This window comes from Aplidium turbinatum, chromosome 7 (assembly GCF_918807975.1).
Source record: "Aplidium turbinatum chromosome 7, kaAplTurb1.1, whole genome shotgun sequence".
Lineage (NCBI taxonomy): Eukaryota > Metazoa > Chordata > Ascidiacea > Aplousobranchia > Polyclinidae > Aplidium > Aplidium turbinatum.
The window spans coordinates 5,478,253-5,499,598 of record NC_137478.1 but is presented as its reverse complement, the minus strand read 5'-3'; the positions used below and the strand labels follow the sequence as shown (position 1 = coordinate 5,499,598).

Here is a 21,346-nt window from a genome sequence, read left to right as displayed (position 1 = left end):
CTTCACATTCTCACCGCAGTACCATTTAGCCTACCTTAATCCAGAACAAAACATATATCGAAAGAGAGCTTTTACATTGGAAGCACAACCACATAGACTGCTTATAGAATAGAGGGCAGCATAAGTGGGCAGAGGGCAGCAACGGTGCCATGTTTCTAAAAAGACCAACTTAAAGTTGTTGGTCAACTTTGCCATACCAACTCGTGAGTTTGTTCTTATAGAGATCCACCGCACTTGTAAAGATGAGCAACATGCAACGACACAATTACCTGATAAGTCTATACCTTTAAAAAGAACCGATGGGTTGCCACATTAATAGGTTTTTGTCACTAGAACCAAAACCAGCGACATCCATCTCACGTGCACTGATAAAGGGGTGTAACTTTGCAAACTTCGATGGACATCGCCTCAGCTTCTCAATGTGTCTACCAGAAAAGCACTGGATTACTGACAAAAGGAAGCACTCTGCTGTTTATCAACCTAAGCTTGCAACATCTTTAACTCGTCTAATGGAGTGGAAGGTGTGCGTTTCTTGCATGATGAAACCAAAGACAGGCTGCTCTTTAGCAGCCTTCCAGTGTAGTCTGGGAAAATCGTAAACTAGGGGGTTATAAGAATAGACCCTCGGACCCAGCTGCTCATGCGACCAAGCTGACGACGACGATCTTGAACCAGACCACTTGCTCCACACCAAAGTCTATTCTGCTCTTAGTAAGCAATTTCCATTAACTGAAAGCAAGACACTTCTTTGATCCAGGCGATCAACTTCTATTTAATTGAGCTGACAAGCAAAGACATCTCCAAAGCTAATTTAACAGACGATAAACGGAAAATAGAATCTAGGCTTCAAACAAGAAACAACATAAATCGCCATTTGTTTCTCCATTGCGAACATTTTCTCCATATTTTTCTGCTCAATGGTATATCTTTTTCCGCAAATGACACATCCTCTTATGTACGTGTCATCTTCCTTATCTCAACGGACAAATCATCAACCACTGCATCACCTTTTGAACTCACTGCGTTGCTTATCTATCTTTTCCTGATGAACTTGATTTCACAAAGAAATCACCACTTTTTCATGACAATAATGGTGCATTACGCTTATCCGAAGGAATACAAAGTAGTCATAGATGATGCAGTCACCCAATAACAGAAAAAATAAGCGTCCGAACTCCGAAGGTCATCTTAACAAACTACAGTCATTGAACTTACGCAACACAATGTTACTTTTTATAGCATAGTTTCATTAATAAAACTAAACACATTTGACTCACTCTACAGTTGGTATGACAACCAAAACTTTCTTCGTAGTAATTCCCCACATTCGGCCTAAGTTGGCAAAGCTGTACATAGATGATAATATTGCGCGGGACGTAAATGATTTAGTTCCTTGAAGTCTAATTTTATCAATTGCTGCCTGTAAAATAGAAGAACCAAAGTAGCTCCCTTAGCTCAGTGGTTACGCGTATGACTCAAGATCAAGCGGCGCTGGTTCGACTCTCGGGGTGTGCGCTTGAGCAACGCATGTCAGGGCTGCTCTCCATTCAGCGGCATCTAATGGATGGAATAATTCCCCGGCAACAAAATTTCAACAATCGGAAACTCTACTCTGTCAATATCGGTCACCGGGCCTGTGTTAGTGGTTCAAAGCCTCTACAAGTACGTTAAACTGCATGATTAAGCTCTCAAAGAAGCTTTTCGTGTCCGAAGATAAAGATCGAATCAACCAGTCAATCAAAGTAGTTATTAAAACTTAAAACCAAATTAAACTCTTAACCCATATCCTCCTGAATCAAAATTTTTTTGCAATTTTTTGTATGTGTATTACTTTTAAGGTATCTTAACCAAATTGAACAATATTTTTGAAAAAAAAATTTGGGGGGGACAATTATCAACAATTTTTGGCCTGTCAGTTTAAACTGACGTTAGGAGCAGGAGGGGGCATATAAAATAAATACAAAAACGTTTTCTCAGTCAGTGTTTAGTCTAATACGTATTCAACCAAAGCAGTAATGGAAAAAGACAAAAAAGTCAAGAAATCACTACATGTTAAGGAATCAAATAAATGTCAAAGTATCAAAAGATAGGAATGTTCTTGGTTGATTCAACGTCTGGCGATATTGATTTATCGTAAAAATGTACTTTATATTGGCTTGAAACCATTTCGTCTCACATGTTCACCCGGGTTGAGTTCAGCTGAAACAGCACAATTCTGACATCATCTATTTCTTGTGGTACTCCATAAAACACTGAGGATGTAGGCCAACATTGCAGGTTTCACAAAAATAAAGGGATGTTTCAGAACATCCTGGTTTGGCGCAGTGGCGTTGCTTCCCTTTTATGATCCAGTGTTGGGCAGTGCTGTATTTTATATGGGGTTGTGGAGATGCCCTGGGTCCGGAAACAGTATATCTGAAACATCTTTTCGATAAAGCTGGTGGTAACTTTCAACAACTGCTCTTCTGAAGCCCAGAGCATCTAAACGAATTTCACCAGCATTGGTCTTGCGATGGCAATATATTTGAAAAGCATTGTTGACTGCCATGTCAATACAAAAACGAAATAATGGCCACCACCATTTTTTGCTTCTCAAGTTGATCATATGCTTTGAAACATGTTGATCAAAACGGTCAACACCACACATGTGTTGGTTGTAAACGTGTATTACATTTGGCTGCTGAATATCAATCTTTTTTCTCTTTTGCTTACTATATCATATCGCTTCGCTTTTTGCAGTGGGTCTTTTCCTGCAAAGGTTGACAGAACATTTACTACTTTTCTGTCTTTCCATCGGATAGCAGCAATGTTATATTGTGATGTCTCCACAGCAACATCCGAGGCACCTCTGTGTAACTTGTCAACTTCATTAACACGCTTGAGGGGAGGATTTTCTATGCGGTTAACTCTGGCTGTTCCTGTAGCTGCAATAGACTTTTCATGAAGGTATCGCAGAAGTCCCGGACTTGTGAAAAAGTTGTCCACAACCACATGATAGTTGGAACTGGACTCGCTTTGTGGAGGTAGATGTTGCATCAAATGAGCTTTTTTTTGTCGTATCCAGGTCTTACACCCGGTGGTTGAAGATTGAGATTAAGTGGACGGGAAGGCAAGGAAGCCAATCTTCGTGTCCACCTTCAGGCATGTCTTTAAGTGTCTTGCCAAAGACACAGCTACATGCTCTTGAGCGGTGTCGAACCGGCACCTCGTACTCTTCCAGCTGGGGGTCTTTTCCTGCATGAGGGTGGAATTGTACGCAGTAGCCTAACGGCTTCGCTAGCACCCACAGCTTATAGCCAAACTTTATAGGCTTCCCATGAATGTATTGTTTTGCGCCATGTTTCCCAAAGTATGATACCATGCTTTCATCCACACCCACATGTTGTTCAGGTTTGTAGTTTGCAAGGCATTGTTTGTTCACTGCATCAAAGAATAGCCGGAGTTTGGAAAATTTGTCACTTTTGTCTAATTGCTGGTTGTCAGAGAGATGAAGAAATTGCTTACATTCTTCAAATGCATTTTTTGTCATCAGTTCAGTTACCATTTGGTTGTTGGAATCCTTTCGCCTCTGCCAATACATCTCTTGTCATGACATTTGATTATATCCGCTTAACAGAAGGATCGCTATGAATGATTTCAACTTTTTAACGTCATTGTAAATGTGTGATTGCCTTTTTGCCTGGCATACTTATTTGATTCCATCTGGAAGAGTACGCGATCCAATTCAGCATTAGCCAACAACTGTCTACCACATAGATTGTTTGGAAAACAATCCATTTCACCACCATCATCTTCATCTGTATCCATGCCCTCATCTTCAGGAGGTAATATAACTAAATTTGCTTTAGACACGACTTCTGATATTGATTCTTCATCAGTTTCTAACCTTTCAAAAGCTTCCAATGCTTCAAAAACTGTCAATTTGTTGCTATCATGCATATGTTTTGCCATTGCTATGCTGTATGAAATCAAAAGATGTATGATATATCACTACTTTTAACTTCAAAATGAAACAGTTATACCATATTATGTTCACCAATTGACCTAGATTAAGTTTTCATTTGCTAATATATCAACGTTTTGCTTGAGACTTAAAATGTTTGCAAAATATATAACCCCTAAACTCAACTATTCTGCACATAATTTCTAAAATCATTTACTATTTACATGATCCCTTCTACCCCTAGCGTCAGTTTAAACTGACGGAAGCGGAAATGGTACAAAACTTAAACAAACAATTAATTTCTTCTAAGTATGCAAAATATGGATACAGCAATGTTAGTTCTAACTAATTTCGTGGTTTATGTCATTATAACGCGATCCAGTAAAAATTGACACCGCTATAATTTCGAACAACAAAAAATATCCATTTTGGAAATTTGATCCGTTATATCCAGTCGAAGGATAAACGGAATTTCACTAAATGTGCTATAGTGTTAGGTACAGACCTTACGAACCTCAGAACATACTAACTGGGTTTCGACAAAACGATTTGTAATCTAGAAACCATCTAAATGGGCTGTCAGTTTAAACTGACGGTAGGAGGATATGGGTTAAAAGTGCAAAATTCAATTTAAAAGAAATCAGATCTACATATTGTAAGCTTACTGCATAACTTTCTAATTTAGTGAGAATTTTAGCTACAATTTATTGTAGCTAAAATACTGTAACGCACTAATGCTGTTTTATCAAATGTATGCAGATTTTTTTACGTTAAAACCACTTTACTGTGTTTTAACTAAATAGGGATATTTTCATGAGACGAGTTGTAGTTTTTGGTGTTTTTATCTTACTTATGTGTCCCTCTTGCTTATGATGGGTTATGATGCATTAAACCAGGCCTTAAAGACCGCATTTCATCAACGACGACACCAACCATTAAATGGAGGGTTAAAAAACAATTTGTGGTAGACGACCAGAAAAAATGATATATCTTTTCTGAAGTGCTGTGGAGGTGGAAAAACAGAAATTAAAATAAAAATTTTAAATAAAATATAGAATTTTTACACACCACATATAGTTGTTATTCACCAAAAACCCGAAACAGCTTTTCACTCTTATTGATTGATTGAGGGAATCTTTATAAAGCATCTTGGAGAGCTTAATCCTGACAGTTTTGCACACTCATAGAGGCTTTTAACCACTGACACAGACCCGGTCACCGAGTTTGACATACCGGTAGTGAAATTGTTGATTGTTGAAGTGTTGATTGTTGAAGTGTTGATTGTTGAAGTGTTGTTGTTTGTGAGTTGTTTCATTCACTAGATTCCTCTAAATGGAGAGGAGCTGTCATTGATATGCGTTGTTTAAATTGTTGCTCCAAGAATGGACCAGCGTCGTTTGATTTTGAAGTTTCTTTGTTTGTAAAGTCAGGTTCTTTACCAACTAAGCTATCGGAGCGGACAATTTGGATCATCAGTAGATTTTCATTCAAATAGAATTTTATGTGGAATGGGGAATCTTATGCAAAATGTTAAACATGCAATAAAAAAATGTGTATCATGAGCGTAAGCCCACTTGAAACTGCAGGGTGACTTACATAAATATCTGAAAGGTTTTGAAAAGGCTTTGGCGTTTCAATACTTCTCATGTATGGTTGGTCATCGAGAGGCCTACACATAAAATGCACAAATAGATTGATATCAGTAAATTCATGAATGAGATGACAGAAAGATGCTTACTGGTAATCTATACGGGATAAGCCTGCGGAGCGACTGTTTGTTTCTCAGGTAACCGATTGTAGCAGAGAAACATATACGGTACTAACGGTAGTTGATTGAATGGTCTAATGCAGGGCTACTCAACTGGCGGGCCGCGGTCCGAATCCTGACCGTCTGGGTGTTGATGGTGGACCTTGAGCTTTCAGACGAAGAACCTCATTGCCACGTTTCAGGGCTTATTTAAACAGATTCTACTGGGAGGAAGCAAGTTTTACTGTAATTATCCTAGTTGCTGGGGGCTTCGACTCCCACGCTCCCCAACACTTTCTCAGAAATCCAATTCGAGTTACATTTTACTTAAACAAGTGGTTTGGTACAGATAGTTTAACTTTCGTGGTTGCGTGTGAAATAAGTTATTCACCGGACCGCTAAAAATATTCAAATTGCAAAGCTGGACTTTTGTTAAGATTAGTTGAGTACGGTAACCCTGGTCTAATGGCTAGTGTAGAGGCTACATTGGTATAGTTAATGAATCACAATTGCTCGCTGTTCTAGCGAGTAGCGTATACTCAGCTTTGTGCTGACAGCCAAGAAGAACGCTCCTTTCGACGCAGACTGGATGTCTGTTACATATTTACAGGTTTTTAATGCCACTCTAAATTCTTTATGCATGAAATGTAGTTATTTTTAGCAAGCGAAGGCCAAGCTGATTTACAATAAAAAAAATTTTTTACGGGGATTTGAACTAGCGATCTATGCTCATCGATATAACCAATAACCATTGTATAATAGGGTGGGCCGTTTTTGACTTTTTTTCGAAATTCAAAAACGGCTAGTCATAAAAAGTGGCACATGCATGAAAAAATTACGTGTGCAAAATTTTGTCAGTTTGGGGGTGCATCTTCTGCCCCCGCAGGGGGGTCAAACTTTCAATTTTTTGAAAAAAAAGGGGAATTACTCTTTCCGTTTTAACATAATTTTTTTTATAATTTTTCTACTGGCTAGTTATAAATTGTAAGTGGGATGTACCCAGAACTTTCCTATGTAAAGGCATGCTCGAAGCTTAAGGTTTACTGCCCCCGCATCGACGACCAAAATGCTGAATTTTCACCAATTTGAAGTGCTATTTTTGTCATTGCTCAATAAACAAACTTGTCGCAAAAGGGCGAGATGGTGTTAACGCTGTACGCTCATTTATGTTCTATCCACTAACTTTGCAGGATGATACGAACTGACAAACTATAAGACGCAGTCTTGCTTAAACTAAAAGCAATAGTAGCCTACGTTTGATGAGTTGCAGCTATAAAACGCAACCTATAATTTAGGCTACTTCAGAATAAAAGCAATATGATCTGCAGATTCCGTAAATGGAATGTACTGTACAGTTCCACTTGAATTGTTATCATGATTTTGTTTACACAAATTTGTCATTTACAAATGTTTTCAGGATGGGCATAAAACGCATTGCTCTATATTACTTTGTTGAGGATATTGGGGGTTTATTCGATAGCTTGTGAGCAGAGTGTAGAATTTTAAAGAAATGTTTTTGGCCATTAGTGAAACTGCTTTCCTTTATCATGGCAAACCATACTGGAATATAAACATTCATAATATAGTCCACACGTTCCACCAATACAGCTGACGCGTTAGATGCAACACATAAACGTAGAATTCTATTTTGGCTGTGTTCAACCTGTTACGGCCAATCTCTGTACAAATCAAACGTCATATAAAACCGTTCAAGTCTACTGAATATTACGTCATGGAACTTGCTAGAAAATGTGCCGAAATTGCACCATTGTTCATAGACTTGTGTCAGACCTGTTTGGGCCTGTTTGGGCCTGTTTAAACAGGAAATATTACATCAGCTTTAAACACCTGTTGGAATGACTTCATAATTGTCTTTCATTATTGCGTCACAGTACTGCATACGTGAATTTGAGATATTGCTATCTATTCTGGTCATTCGTAAAATGATTGTTTGAAAGTTGGCCGCACATTTAACTGTTGGCTTAGTGCTTGCTAGCTGGACAAAAGTTCCGTCTTTTATCCAAGTAATCTGTTGTGTAGTGACAGTTTAAGTGGTGTAGGCGTTGCACCCCCTCGTTTTCGGTAGCCTCGGGCTAATTTTACAGGAATACACTGTTTGAAAAGAAGTTCAAGTGTGTGTTTCTTCGGTCATTATATACAGACGATCGGATTAGGGAACTTTATGTTAAAATTTTCCCAAGAAGAGATTATGGTTTACCGCTGTGACCATAAAAAATAAAAGACGTTTCTCTGTCTAGTGTTTGGCACAGAAGCACTTAGAAGCAAAGAAATAATAAAAGAAGATCTTATTGGTTGGTAGTCTAAAGAAGCAAAGAAAATTAAAGACATTTCTTCTCGGTAGGCAACTGAAGAACTTTAAGCTAAAAAGTAAAGACATTTCTTCTCAGTTTGGTACAGAAGAAAAATAACTTTGACATTTATTGGCAAGAAAGAAGATTAAAGGCAATCCATCTGTGCTTGAAGATTCAAGTGGAAGAATCCAAGCAAGTTTTGTGGACGTTTGGACTTCACATACTCGTACAGCTACGGTATCGTGCATTTAAATTCTTTTTTGTATTTTTACGGTCTTTGCAGTTAAGTTTTTTATAACTACTGTAATTTTGTGTGTTTGTGTAACTTAATTTTTTAATTGTTAAATTTAGCCCTAACATTTAATATGTCTACACTCGGTGGTGACAGGGACTCGACCGCCGTCGACTCGACTGAGTTTAAGCCTGATGATGTTCTTTGCGGTCGGGCAGGCCATTCTGGGGAGGGACCCATTAACGATGAGGCTAAGTCAGTTCGAGAGGCCCGGCATCTTAGACGGGATATTTTGACTCAAATTGGGAAACTTTCTGTGGCCCTAGGTTCTTTGAGTGATAAGCAGGAACTGTTAATTTTTAGATCTAACTTATCTACTTTAGAAGAGGAATTAAGGCATTTCCATGCTCTTTTGAGTAAAATTGTTAACTCTGCAATCTTGGCAGAACTTCGTGATAGGGTAGATCCCGAATTTAACTCGTTAAAAAATAACTTCGAACAAAAAGAAAGTGATTTCTCAGATAGGTTAGATGCTGACATACATCCTGAGGATAGCGCCTCAAATGTAAGCACTAGGATGTCTGAGAGCTCGTCACGGATAGTTGCACAAATTAACCTACAGCTAAGACGAGAGGAGCTCCAGATCCAAGCCGAGGCCGAAGCAAGAGCTGCTGAGGCCATAGCGAGAGTTGAGACCATACGAGTTGAGGCCGAAGCGAGAGCTGCTGAGGCCGCCGCGAGAGCTGAGGCCGTACGAGCTGAGGCTGCCGCGAAAGCCGAAGCGAGAGCTGCTGAGTTCGCACTCAAAGACGCACAGTTGAGGGCTGAACAACGTAAGGAGGTAGCTTTAGCTGAATATCGTTCTGAGTTGGGCTCCCGGCGTAGCTCTAGGAAGGGCTCTTCTAGGCATTCCAGAAGTGAACATCAATCGCAGTTTAATTTACCTAACCTTTTCCAGACGCCTGTTCAATCTGTAAGTGGACCTGTACAATCCACATGTTTTCCAGCTGTTTCAGGAGGTCTCGGGGCCGCGGCTAAGGGTCTTCCGAAGGCTGTAGAGCCAAGGTCTGCAAATTACAACCGAACTCCTCCCCCAGAGCGTACAGGTCACGGGGCCGCCATTAGCAGTAATGCTTTGCCCCCTTCAAAGTTTTCTGCGCCGCTAGTTGCTGATCGCCCAGCTACACGTAATTTAGGTGGTTGTGAGAGGCGTATCGTGTCTCATGATTTTAACGTGTTTGAGGATCGTGATCAGGCTGTGCATGTGACTGAGCCCACTCAGCCCCTTAAGGGATATAGCTTGTCTTCTCCCGCTAAATTGAGTTCTCAACAGCAGGATTGCTTTTTTGAATACCAAAATAGTAGGACGTTCTTCGATAAGGCGGCCTTGATTGGTTACGATGGTAATAATATGCCATTTGTCTTCTTTAAAAATCGTGTTATGGCCTTGATGGCAGCTTCGCCCTTTAAGGGAACTCGTTTGACTTTGTTGCAAGCAGCTTGTGTTAGAACAGCTGCACAAACGATTGCTAATTTGGTTTCCGACACTCCTGGCTTGTCAGAGGAAGACAGGATAGAAATGTCGTTATCTCGCTTGTCCCAACGTTTTGGAGTTCGTGGAGGTCTTTTCGCAGAACCAGAAATTAGAAAGTATCGCTATGGTAGCAAATTGACTTCTATCTCTTCCAGTGATTTGAAAGAGTTTAAAGATGAATTGTCGCAGTGTTTGCTTTACGCGAAAGCTTATGGTCAGCGTGATAAATTAGAAGGACGTTTTGTTTTGGATTTGGCTAAACGACTCTCGTTTGACGCTAAGCAGCGTTATCTTGACTTTTTAGGTGATCAGTATGGTAGCACTGAGGAACCTACTTTTCAGAGTTTGTTTGATTTTGTAGTACGGGAGGAAACGCGCAAGTCGACTGATTTTAGCATTATGCTAATGGGCGATTCTGGTGAGTCGCAGCATTTTAAAAAGTTTGGCAAAGGAAAATTGCCTTCATGTCCGGTTAGGCAGACGTCGGTAAAACCCCATGATAATGTGATTTCAGGGAGTTCGCAGTACTCGACTGCTGTTGGCGCACCGCGCGGCGGTGTGGCCAGACATAGTGACATACCGGCGTGTTTTTGTTGTTCGTCACGTGGTCAAGTTGAATATCATTTTTTGTCTAATTGTAAAGAATTTTTGCGCTTGACACCTAAAGATCGGAGAGGTGTCATTGTGAAAGCTGGCAAATGCTTGAATTGTTTGCGCCAGCATATGGTTAGAGACTGTAATCATGCAAATAACTGTCGTAAGTGTGGACCTACCAACGATAGGAAACACTATTTTCTTCTGCATGATTTTTATGTGACGTCACGTGATTCTCTGGATTCGGTCGGTAAAGATGAGGCTGGTGCCAGAGTTCCTGTGCGTAATGTTAAGATTGGAAATGTTAAAGCAGCCTTTAACCGCGTTACTGCTGCTCGTGTTTTGAATCCAATGACTGGCAAATCGAAGTTGGTGTATTGTCAGCATGATCCTGGTTCGCAGTTGACCTTTGTTTCGAGTGACTTGGTGTGCGAACTTGGTCTTAAACCGTATGATTTAGCGTTGGTGATGCCTTCAACATTTAGTTGCAGAATGGTCACTCCTTGACCTACAACAGCTGGTGCTGTTCGCCCTGACAAGGGCGCTGTGCTTGGTCTGGGGGTACCATTCTGATGATTGTTCTTCCGCATGTTGACTTTTATAGCGACAGTTGTAGCAAGTTTAGTTTCCCAAAGTAGGTACTTGCGGGGACGACCACGTGGAGGTACTTGCTTTCGTCCCCTTGCTTTCGTACTTGCTTGCGCCAACGTGCTGTTCTTTCCCTGAGCCGTAAAGCCCTAAACCCTGGCCATCCGCTACACACAACCACGCTGAGATATCCACCAAAGCAGCGGCTAAAATCAAGAAAGCCATTTGTACGCGCTGCACAAGACCTTCTGGCAGCCTCTGGTGGAAGCCCTAGCAAACAGTGGTGCCACGCGGCGTGGTGTGAACAATGGTCAAGCAGCACGTCCCCACTTCGCCAAGTATTCAGATCCCCGTCCGAAAACCAGCTGGGACATGGCCTCTCTAGACTTGCCTCATCAAGGCGTAACCGTTTGCTCACTGGTGTTGGACGCTATGGTGCAGACATGTTGCGCTGGGGCTTGGCAGAGAGTGCTGCTTGTGAGTGTGGCGAAATGCAGACGGCAGCCCACATTATCAAGGATTGCCGGCTATACAGACCACCCCATGGTATGGAAGGCCTAATTTCCATCGATGACAACACCAGGCAGTGGCTAACCAACGGATGCCCTGACATATAGCGACAACACGAGAGAAGAAGAACCGTATGATAAAGCGTCGTTTAAAATGGATACTCTGGCTGGTCAGAAACCTACTTGTGCTGACCTTGTTAAACTCAACATCCAGTCGTTAGAGACTGATGAACTGTTTTGTGATATAACCTCGGTGGTTAACCCAGCTTGGGCTGACGATGTTAAAACTTTACCCCATAAACAAGATTTAAGTGGTTTCCGTCATTTTCATGACGTGAATATGTTTCATTTGAATGATTGTAGTACTGTAGATGTACTGATTGGCAACGACAACGCTTATTTGATGTGTGCAAAAGAAGAGCGTGTTGGTGACAATCGTAGTGAACCGCATGCTTTGCTCACTCCTCTCGGTTGGTTGGCTTGTGGTGGTAAGTCACCCTTAGTTGAAAGCGTTGCTAAAGTGTGCAGAGTGCAGACGTCTTCAGAGTCGGATGTCATCTCTGGCTTTCAGCATAAAATTGAGTCTCGTGATATGGAAATAGCAGACCTGAATAAAGTCATTCAGGATTTGACTTTGCAAAATGAAACCTGTGAATTGTCTCGCAATGACATTTTGGCTAGAGAACTTGTCGAACCGAATATTGAGTTGAAAGATGGTCGATTTGAGATACCTGTTCCGTTGAAGGAAGATATTGATTTACCTAACAATTTTGTGTTGGCGTCAGATAGAGCTGCTGCTTTAAGGAAGAAGGCTTTAAAACAATCTGAATTTCGAGGAACTTGTGTAAATGATGTAATGTCTTCTTGCCCTGACTTGTCTGACTTGTTAAACCCTCTGGCAGATGTCTTGGCTAGATTTCGGCTTGAAAGATTTGGTTTCATGGCTGATGTGACCAAATACTTTTTTCACATTTTGGACTCTTCGATACGTAAGCCCAATTTTATTGAACTGCTTACGTACACCAGTAGTGCCGTTCGGATCGTGAACGAACGCCCTTTGGTACCTTTGAGTGACGACCCTAGGGATTTTACTGTCATCACCCCTGCCTCACTTTTGACCCCATACTTAGACCCATACTGTGCTGTTGGGCAACCACATGATCGTGACCAATTAAGAAGGGATTATCGGTTCAATTTGTCACTTTCTCAGCAGTTTTGGAATAAATGGATCGATTTTTACTTGCCAGGTCTTCAGGGCCGGAAAAAATGGCTAAAAATGGCCGAGAATTTGGAGCCTGGTCAACTTGTAGTGGTAGGTTCTCTCCAAGACATTGGTAAACGTGGGAAGTATCAACTTGGGAGGGTGCATGAAGTAGTTCCACAAATTAGGAAAGGGAAGCCTGTGGTTCGTAGAGCCAAAGTTGCCGTCTGCAACTATGATGAGAGTACGGGGAAAGTGAAAGTAGACTACGTGTTGAGGGATATTTCGTGCCTCGCCCCCGTAAAGAACACCTAAGTGTTAGGGTTTGAGCCTGGTTTTGTCTGCGGTGGCCGATACTTGTCTGAGCCCGGAACAGTCGGTTATTATTGCAACTATTGTATATAGCGTCATTTAGCGTGTACCTATGGTACCAATTTCATGTATCGTCGTGTTTATTCTTATTGCTGTTCATTCTTTGCATGCCCTTTGTATTTGCGTATTAACTTAAACGTGAGTGATTCAAAAAATTTGTGTATCGTGTGTTTTATTCATTGGCTCACGATTGTCCTTCAATTCTTTTTTAGTTATGCCATGTTAGACTGTCATAACTAGGGGCCGCTATGTTACGGCCAATCTCTGTACAAATCAAACGTCATATAAAACCGTTCAAGTCTACTGAATATTACGTCATGGAACTTGCTAGAAAATGTGCCGAAATTGCACCATTGTTCATAGACTTGTGTCAGACCTGTTTGGGCCTGTTTGGGCCTGTTTAAACAGGAAATATTACATCAGCTTTAAACACCTGTTGGAATGACTTCATAATTGTCTTTCATTATTGCGTCACAGTACTGCATACGTGAATTTGAGATATTGCTATCTATTCTGGTCATTCGTAAAATGATTGTTTGAAAGTTGGCCGCACATTTAACTGTTGGCTTAGTGCTTGCTAGCTGGACAAAAGTTCCGTCTTTTATCCAAGTAATCTGTTGTGTAGTGACAGTTTAAGTGGTGTAGGCGTTGCACCCCCTCGTTTTCGGTAGCCTCGGGCTAATTTTACAGGAATACACTGTTTGAAAAGAAGTTCAAGTGTGTGTTTCTTCGGTCATTATATACAGAGGAACGGATTAGGGAACTTTATGTTAAAATTTTCCCAAGAAGAGATTATGGTTTACCGCTGTGACCACAACCATCTTGAGTGGTTCATCATACCTGGACTCCTACCTATATACGAAATGAATTGATATATCTCCAACTTTCACTGCTCTGTGCATGTGTAGAAGATATTTTTGGTCAGTGCTGAGGTCATTTTCATCAATTTCAATCTCTGGTGCAGGAACCGCTTTATATTTTGCAACATCTAGTTGTGTGACAGTGGCTAGCTGCTTTATAATGGGCCCAGTGAAGCTATCAGGTCTGCTAATATTGCCATATCTTTTATAAGATGCCTAAGAGGCAATTCATTACTATGGAGTAGGCATATTAACCATTGAAGTGGCTTTTGGAAATGATCTTCCAGGAGCTTTATCACACCGCCTTTTTGACCTGTGTTTATTGCGGTTCCATCGCATCCATTTGCCATTACATTATCGTAGCTAATTTTATTGGATCCAAGATATTCAAAAATACCGGTAGCTATTGACACATTAGATCAGTTGGCTGCAGTAAAATGATTAATGAAATGATAACTTGGCTCCTCAAGCAAAGTAATGTGTTCTTCAACTTCAAAATGTTTTCGAAGTCGCCAAGCAATTTCATTTGTTTGATGGTTTAATCTTTTCGGCCATCAAAATATATGCTTTGCAAATTTATGCACATGATAGGCCTACATTCCATTTGAGTTGTAAACCTCATTTTTTTTCTCGCTCTTCTCACTTTGCTTTTATCTATGACTGATTGAGATTCGCTATCCGTTACAACTCCCGCATCATGTAGAAATGATGAAGCAATAGGTGCTGCAGACCTATCTGAAATACCAGTACGATCGCATGATTCAGCAAATACTACTAAACTGGAAGCAACCTTGCTTTTTCTGGGGTTTTTCGAGGCAAAACTGGGTTGATAATCAAAATCTTCGCAGCGTTCTTCATTGGATGACAAAGTTTCTGAGCTTGAGTAAATTAAAGGTGTTTTAACTAAAGCACTACTTGTGCCTGCTCTTGGGTCCTCACGTAAAGAACGGAATTGTTCTGATCTTGCGACTCTCCTCGAAAAACGTTTAAAATTAGATTTTGTGGCCGATTTATCATGTTTATCAATCACCATTATGCGAGTTGTTCTTTGATCAAGAAGGAACTGTTGTTCTGTAACAGGGACACGATTTTTCTGCAGGCAAGTAGCCTACATTGCGAAAAATTGGAACAAGTTAATGGACAGAACATAAATGAGCGTACAGCGTTAACACCATCTCGCCCTTTTGCGACAAGTTTGTTTATTGAGCAATGACAAAATAGCATCTCAAATTGGTGAAAATTCAGCATTTTGGTCGTCGATGCGGGGGCAGTAAACCTTAAGCTTCAAACATGCCTTTACTTAGGAAAGTTCTGGGTACATCCCACTTACAATTTATAACTAGCCAGTAGAAAAATTATAAAAAAAAATTATGTTAAAACGGAAAGTGAAATTCCCCTTTTTTTTCAAAAAATTGAAAGTTTGACCCCCCTGCGGGGGCAGAAGATGCACCCCCAAACTGACAAAATTTTGCACACGTAATTTTTTCATGCATGTGCCACTTTTTATGACTAGCCGTTTTTGAATTTCGAAAAAAAGTCAAAAACGGCCCACCCTATTGTATAATAATGCTGAAGCAAATTTGTAAAAACCAGTAAACCACTCACTAGTTTAAGTGGTGTTGAATCGTTTTATCAAAAGACGACGGTTATAAGATGATTGCAGGGGATGTCATTACTCTATTCAGATAATTTGAAAAGAACGTAACACTGTAGGCAAGAGACAATATATTATACCTGTATTGTCTTTTGCGTACAGTGTTAATTGTAAATACAAATGATAGGGATAACAAGTTCATTTCACCCAATATAAGAAGTAAATCAGCTATTTTGTACAGCAACCCTTATTTAAAACTAAAAAAATTGTTTTATAAATTAAAAAGTAATACATCGTTTTTTGTAATAATTATAAGGCCTACACAAAATGTAATGATTTCACACAAATGGTAAGAAAAAATGACTCTGAAACAAAAATGGACTCTGGGCCTACAAGCATAGAAAATTAAGAATACATGTGTAATCGAAACAATAAAAAGAATAACTATGAAGTACTTTCACAAAAAAAGAAATAAAATAAAAAAAAGTTATTGTGCAGGCAAACCTATATAATTATAAGAGTATAAGAAAAGAAATTAGCAAAACAATTGTGCTTGTGGATAACGTTTTATTGGGAAATTCATAAACATTTTATCACCTTTCTGGATGATATTGAGAGTACTGCTGAAATCCAACTCGTGTCCTGTCATCAGAAAAATCAAGATATTCAACAATTTCTTTGATCCAGTCTTTGACAATTTCCAAATTGTTTTCGCCAACTGACGTAGGTGTGGCGATAAGAAACACGATGTCCAAGTTCACTGAAGCATGACAAAGACAAGTTATCATAGTTTGCATAGGTCATTAGGTGATACTTTAATTTCAACTTGATTGGTTGTGTGTTACATTTTCTCTGGCTGCCAAATCAATCATTGATAAAAAAAAATTCAACAAAAGGTCCCTTTTAGAAATATAGTTAAGAAGGGTAGAAAAAGATCATGCTATCCAAATATCTTAGTTTTTGACACAATAACACAATGAACACATTCAGCCTGTGCTTTAATTTCATCAACTTTTGATCCGCTGCTGGTAACTGTTCGAATCTACTGAAAAGAAATTTTCATTTAATTTAGAGGCAAATTTATTTGTTTTTATGTTGTCTTGGTTAGACGAGCTAAATCACCTTTAAACACTCAGTTAGCCTACTGTGCTACCTTGGGGACATTCGTTCTCTGTAACACATTGCCGGTTATGTAGAAACGTATTTGGAGGGCACACACATCCAGGGATACATGGATTACAGGTTACGCTTCCCAGTCGGTTATCGCACGTTGGTGCACAAAATAAGCCACATTCACTGGCTATGAAAGGCTCGGGACATTCTGTAAAACATGTCACACGCTTTCACATGACACCACTGTCTGCTTCCAAGTGGTGCGAAGATGTAATAGAACAAACTCGCTTTTGTTGAAACAAAAATATAAATTACAATGCAAATATGCAGCCTTATCTTTTTATTGTTAAACCGAAATTGGTTGGTTTATAGGCCTAAAGCTAAAATGTGTTATGAGCTTTACAAATACTACTTCGGCTTTCATTCCTGTGATAGCTAAGATTGTGAAAACCAGAAACTCTAAAAAATATAAAAACTTTTGACCAAAGCATCCTTACGAATTGAACATTCCCCAACCGAATCGTTCTTTATCAGAGCAACTACTCTTTCAACTGACATCAAGGTGTTGTTTTCCCAAGGCTCGCTGACAAGTCGCTGGAGCTGGCTGTGCCGAAGCTTGACTCCCATCGGAACAACGACAATCCGATTCATATTTCTATTCAAATGCTGAAAGTAATTGCCAGTTGAGTAAATTGTTCACTTTTTTCTTCTAACTTTTTAAAATTCTAATCAAAGTGTTACAATCGTACCATATTTTAAAGCCGTTAAACTGATAGTCCTGCTTTGGTCTCATGCTCGTTATACATCCGCGTTTTGTCGCTTCTATCTTTTTCTAGACCTCTACTATGTTTGGCATACGTATATTGTTTGTTGTTGTGATGGTCATAAATAAAAACAAACTAAACCAAACTTATTGTTCAGTCGGCAAGCAGAACAATAAAAAAAAATTCACAGCAAAGCAAACCCAAACCTGAATTCTACGAATAGCACTATCATCCGCTTGACCATCAGTGAAGATGACTATAACCGTTGGGAGTGTGTTTCTGTATCCTCTTTTAGTTCTCAACATGGTCTTTTTCACGTACGTGAGAGCCTTAGCAAGGAATTGCTTGCGCCCCTTGTATGAGGCTTTTGAAAGTTTCTCTAATAATACCGTCTTATTGACCGAATCATTGAAATCCCACATTAGCAATGGCCTTGTGCTAAACTGCATGGCCGATACCTACAAAAGTATACAGACCAACATTTTAACCATCTTTCATTAAATAATTGTATAAAACCCCGTATAATTTTCAGTTAACAAAATCAAACAACAACGCAGCATTTAATATGATGTACTGTAAAAGAAAAGATACAGACCGAAAACGTTCCTGCAGTAATTATGTTTGTTTTTATCGCGTTCGCTGCTCTATTGTTGCTGATTTTTTATCTGTTTATGATTTGAAATAGTAGCCTAACCTCCCTACCAAAACTTGTATTGCATGAAATATTTCATTACTTTGACAGATAATTTAACATAAACAGTTAAATTAGTTCATGTAGAAATGTCATATCATGCAAGGATGGTTTTTGCCTGTAGAGTGTGCTCTGATTGCGAAATGCACTTCAAAGAAAGCCCTGTAGGCCTACCCAGCTTACTAATTCGATGGAATAATTTGTGGGTACCTTCATAACTAGTTAGTAATATAACTATAAACGTAAACTTCAAACTGACCATCTCAGTGATCCAACCAGTTTTTTCATCATGTTTTTGCATAATAATAAAGCCTTAATATCTCACCGTTGTTTCGTTTCGGCCGATATTTAGTTTTTCCACCAGCTTTCGCGAAAAACGAAGCATTTTGTTGAAATTGTCTGCTCCGATTCCGCTGCTGGAATCTAGTATCAAAGCCACGTTGATTCTTTCGCAGTCTGGAAAACACAACATTTATTTCGGTAAAACCGTCCAAATTTCATTTTTTTAGTGAGATGTCTTTACTTGCATAAGCTAACAATTTGACCTTGCCATGATAAATTTAAATTTTATTTTGCTCATAAATTGGGAAGTTTTTTCCGCATTAATATAATTAGGCTACCTAGAGATAGCCTACGATCCGATTTGTTACATTTCGCAGATTGATGAGAATTGTTATTGATAAATAGTAATCCAACCAATCCGCCCTGATAGCTTAGTTGTTTGTACGAGCCAGATCCAAACAGTAAAATGTATTATTTTTTACATTGATTCAACGTCTGCATACGTCGAATCAATGTAAAAATGAAATATTTTGCTTTATGAGGACTTTGTGCACAAAAAGACTACTGTATAAGGTCAAACAGCGCTGCTTCGACTCTTGGGGTGTGCGCTTGAGCAACGCATTTTGAAGATAGCTGTTCATTTAGCGGCACCTAGTGGATGAAATAATTCACAGACAACAATACTTCAACAGCATGCAAAAACTTTGCTCTGTCAATCCCTGTGACGTCAGGGCTTACGTCAGTGGTTCAAAGCCTCTATGCGAGTATTCGAAACTGCCAGGATTAGGCTCTTAAAAAAGCTGTCTCAGCCGGTGGATGAACAAATTAATTCACAAAAACTGATACTTTTACTTGTTTCTACCTCTCCCATGCGACAATTAGCGGTTACACAGTATTAAGTTAAAAAAATAGAAAACATAGTTTTCAGAAAAAAATATAGTTATTTTATTCTAGAAACACTTCGCAACAATTAGTAATTGTGTTGCAAGTCGGGTTGCAAAACTTGGTGTTTATGTCATTGCATAAACTGTTGATAAATTAGAGCCATTTTTTCATCACCAGCAGCAAATAGTTGTCAAGCGATTTTGCCTAATTATTTATTTTGAAGTAGATTGTAATTTGGTAACCTCAGTCATGTAATGTCGCGTTGAAACCCAGTCAATGCTACTAAAAGGCAAATAAGATGACTTTGTGCAAAACACGTCACAAATGTTTTAGAACATGTACTGTATATCATACATAACTTACGGTATATGTTTTTGTATATTTTATATATTATATTTACGGTATAATCAAATGTAGTTATTACTATATTTGATTTAATTCGCTCTGCTTTGCCTTTTTGCTTGGCATTGAGCACTTTTTGTAGTATTAATAGTTTTCATTGTTTTAATATTTACGGTATATGTATATTTTTGTTTTTATTTTAAGATTTCATTTTCGAAAAATTATTCTGAATGTATGCTGCTTTGCAGTTTATCGAAAACAGCTGTATACTTTTGTCAAGAAACTGTTTTTTACTTGACTAGGCTAAAAAATCAATTGTGTTCATGTCTAAACATCTTAGCAAACACGATGCCACCAAGGCACAAAAGAAAAGGCAGAAATTTTAGAATGAGCTACTAAAAGGCAAAATAAGATGACTTTTTGCAAACCACGTCACAAATGCTTTAGAACATGTACTATATATTATAATTTATACAGTAGCCTATATGTAGCTGATAGTTACTATACTTTAGTCAGTGTTTGAACGCGGTATTGGACTGCTGCACAGCCAGTTGTTTCAGTTTCCCTGAACAGCCACTTTATCTGGTCCAGATCTAGTAAAGATCTGGTCAGATCCGATCTGGTAAAGACCTGAACCAGATAAAGTGGCTGTCCGGGTCCAATGCTTTTTAGCACCTTCGAAAGTGAATAATTACAGCAACAAAAACTATACAAGAACACAGAAAACACTTTTCTGGTTAGCTTGTTTTTTTCTAAACTGGTACTAACAACTACAATCGTGCTTACCTTCATAAAAATAACTTGCATTGCTTACCCAACAAAAAATTATCACCATAAATCCTATTTTAAGCATCGTTTTAGGTCTCTGTTAATGATCAATGTATAGATTTAAAAAACACAAGACCTAGTATACAAAAATATCACTTTAATAGTTTTTTATTTGTTAATTCAAAATTTAGAAAACTGAATGGCTTATGCGTTGTTTTCCAAATTATTTAATTGTTTAACTGCACAAAGGATATTTCAAATATTGTATAAATTTATTGCTTTGTTTATCGGACAAGTGTAGACCAGTGGTGAAACGTGAACGTTTTTTGGGTGTTTATTTTTTTCAGCAAACTTTATTGGCTGTTCTCTAGAAGTAGCCTTCCTGTGTAGTCCAGAAACATCGTGCATCTGGGATAGTAAAAGACCCTCGGCCCTAGAGGCTAACGCGACAAAGAAAAAGCAAACTTCAGAAAATTTTATTGTTTAAAAAAAGTCCTGAGTTCGGTTAAATCTAGTCAACTCCACTGTTTAGTTTTATTTTTTGTTTTTGAATACAAATAAACTATTTGTTCAACGTTTGCTGAATAAGTATACAACAAAAAATGGCCATGCTACCCCACTGGTGTAGACTCTCCCATGTGGCTTTACTAGAGCGATGGAGCTGCAAGTTCTTAAAAAAAGAGATATGGTAACTAAATGGACACCACTGGACAAACAATTAATGTTTGACACAAACTATAAAAACTGAAGATAATGAATTTAACATTTTGGTTTTTAAGAGCTGTGAAAGTTGCCTCTCAGCTTAACAGTCAATTCAATTATGTCCTATAAATTAACAGCTGACATGGAGGTCACCTCTTGAAAAATTAGTTTTAATAGTTGTGTGTCTCTTTGCTTCTAGTTTTTTAAAATGTTACGTATGGATCAAGATTGTGATTATGTGACCATATTCGATTCTTTCTTTCTATTCTTTTTTTCTTATATCACAGAATTTCAGTTGCTCAGCTATTTACTA

The 21,346-nt window shown here is 38.8% G+C and overlaps 1 protein-coding gene across 1 annotated transcript; it reads right to left on the bottom strand.

Moving 5' to 3' along the window:
• Positions 1-16,079: 16,079 nt before the first annotated feature.
• On the bottom strand, positions 16,080-18,607 carry LOC145773684 (matrilin-1-like). Its single transcript, XM_082584821.1, has 6 exons — positions 18,592-18,607; positions 18,380-18,510; positions 17,570-17,821; positions 17,097-17,265; positions 16,640-16,807; positions 16,080-16,246 (listed from the first exon to the last, which is right to left on the bottom strand). Exons 1-6 carry the CDS (start codon positions 18,605-18,607, stop codon positions 16,080-16,082), a joined length of 903 nt encoding a protein of 300 aa, XP_082440947.1.
• Between the last annotated feature and the right edge of the window lie 2,739 nt (positions 18,608-21,346).

Excerpts from the sequence above, each read along its gene's own strand:
- LOC145773684 (XM_082584821.1), bottom strand. Across the intron at positions 17,822-18,379 it reads TCGGCCGAAACGAAACAACG|GTATCGGCCATGCAGTTTAG; the intron begins GTGAGATATTAA and ends ATACTTTTGTAG. Across the intron at positions 16,808-17,096 it reads GGTTGGGGAATGTTCAATTC|AATGTCCCGAGCCTTTCATA; the intron begins GTAAGGATGCTT and ends CATGTTTTACAG.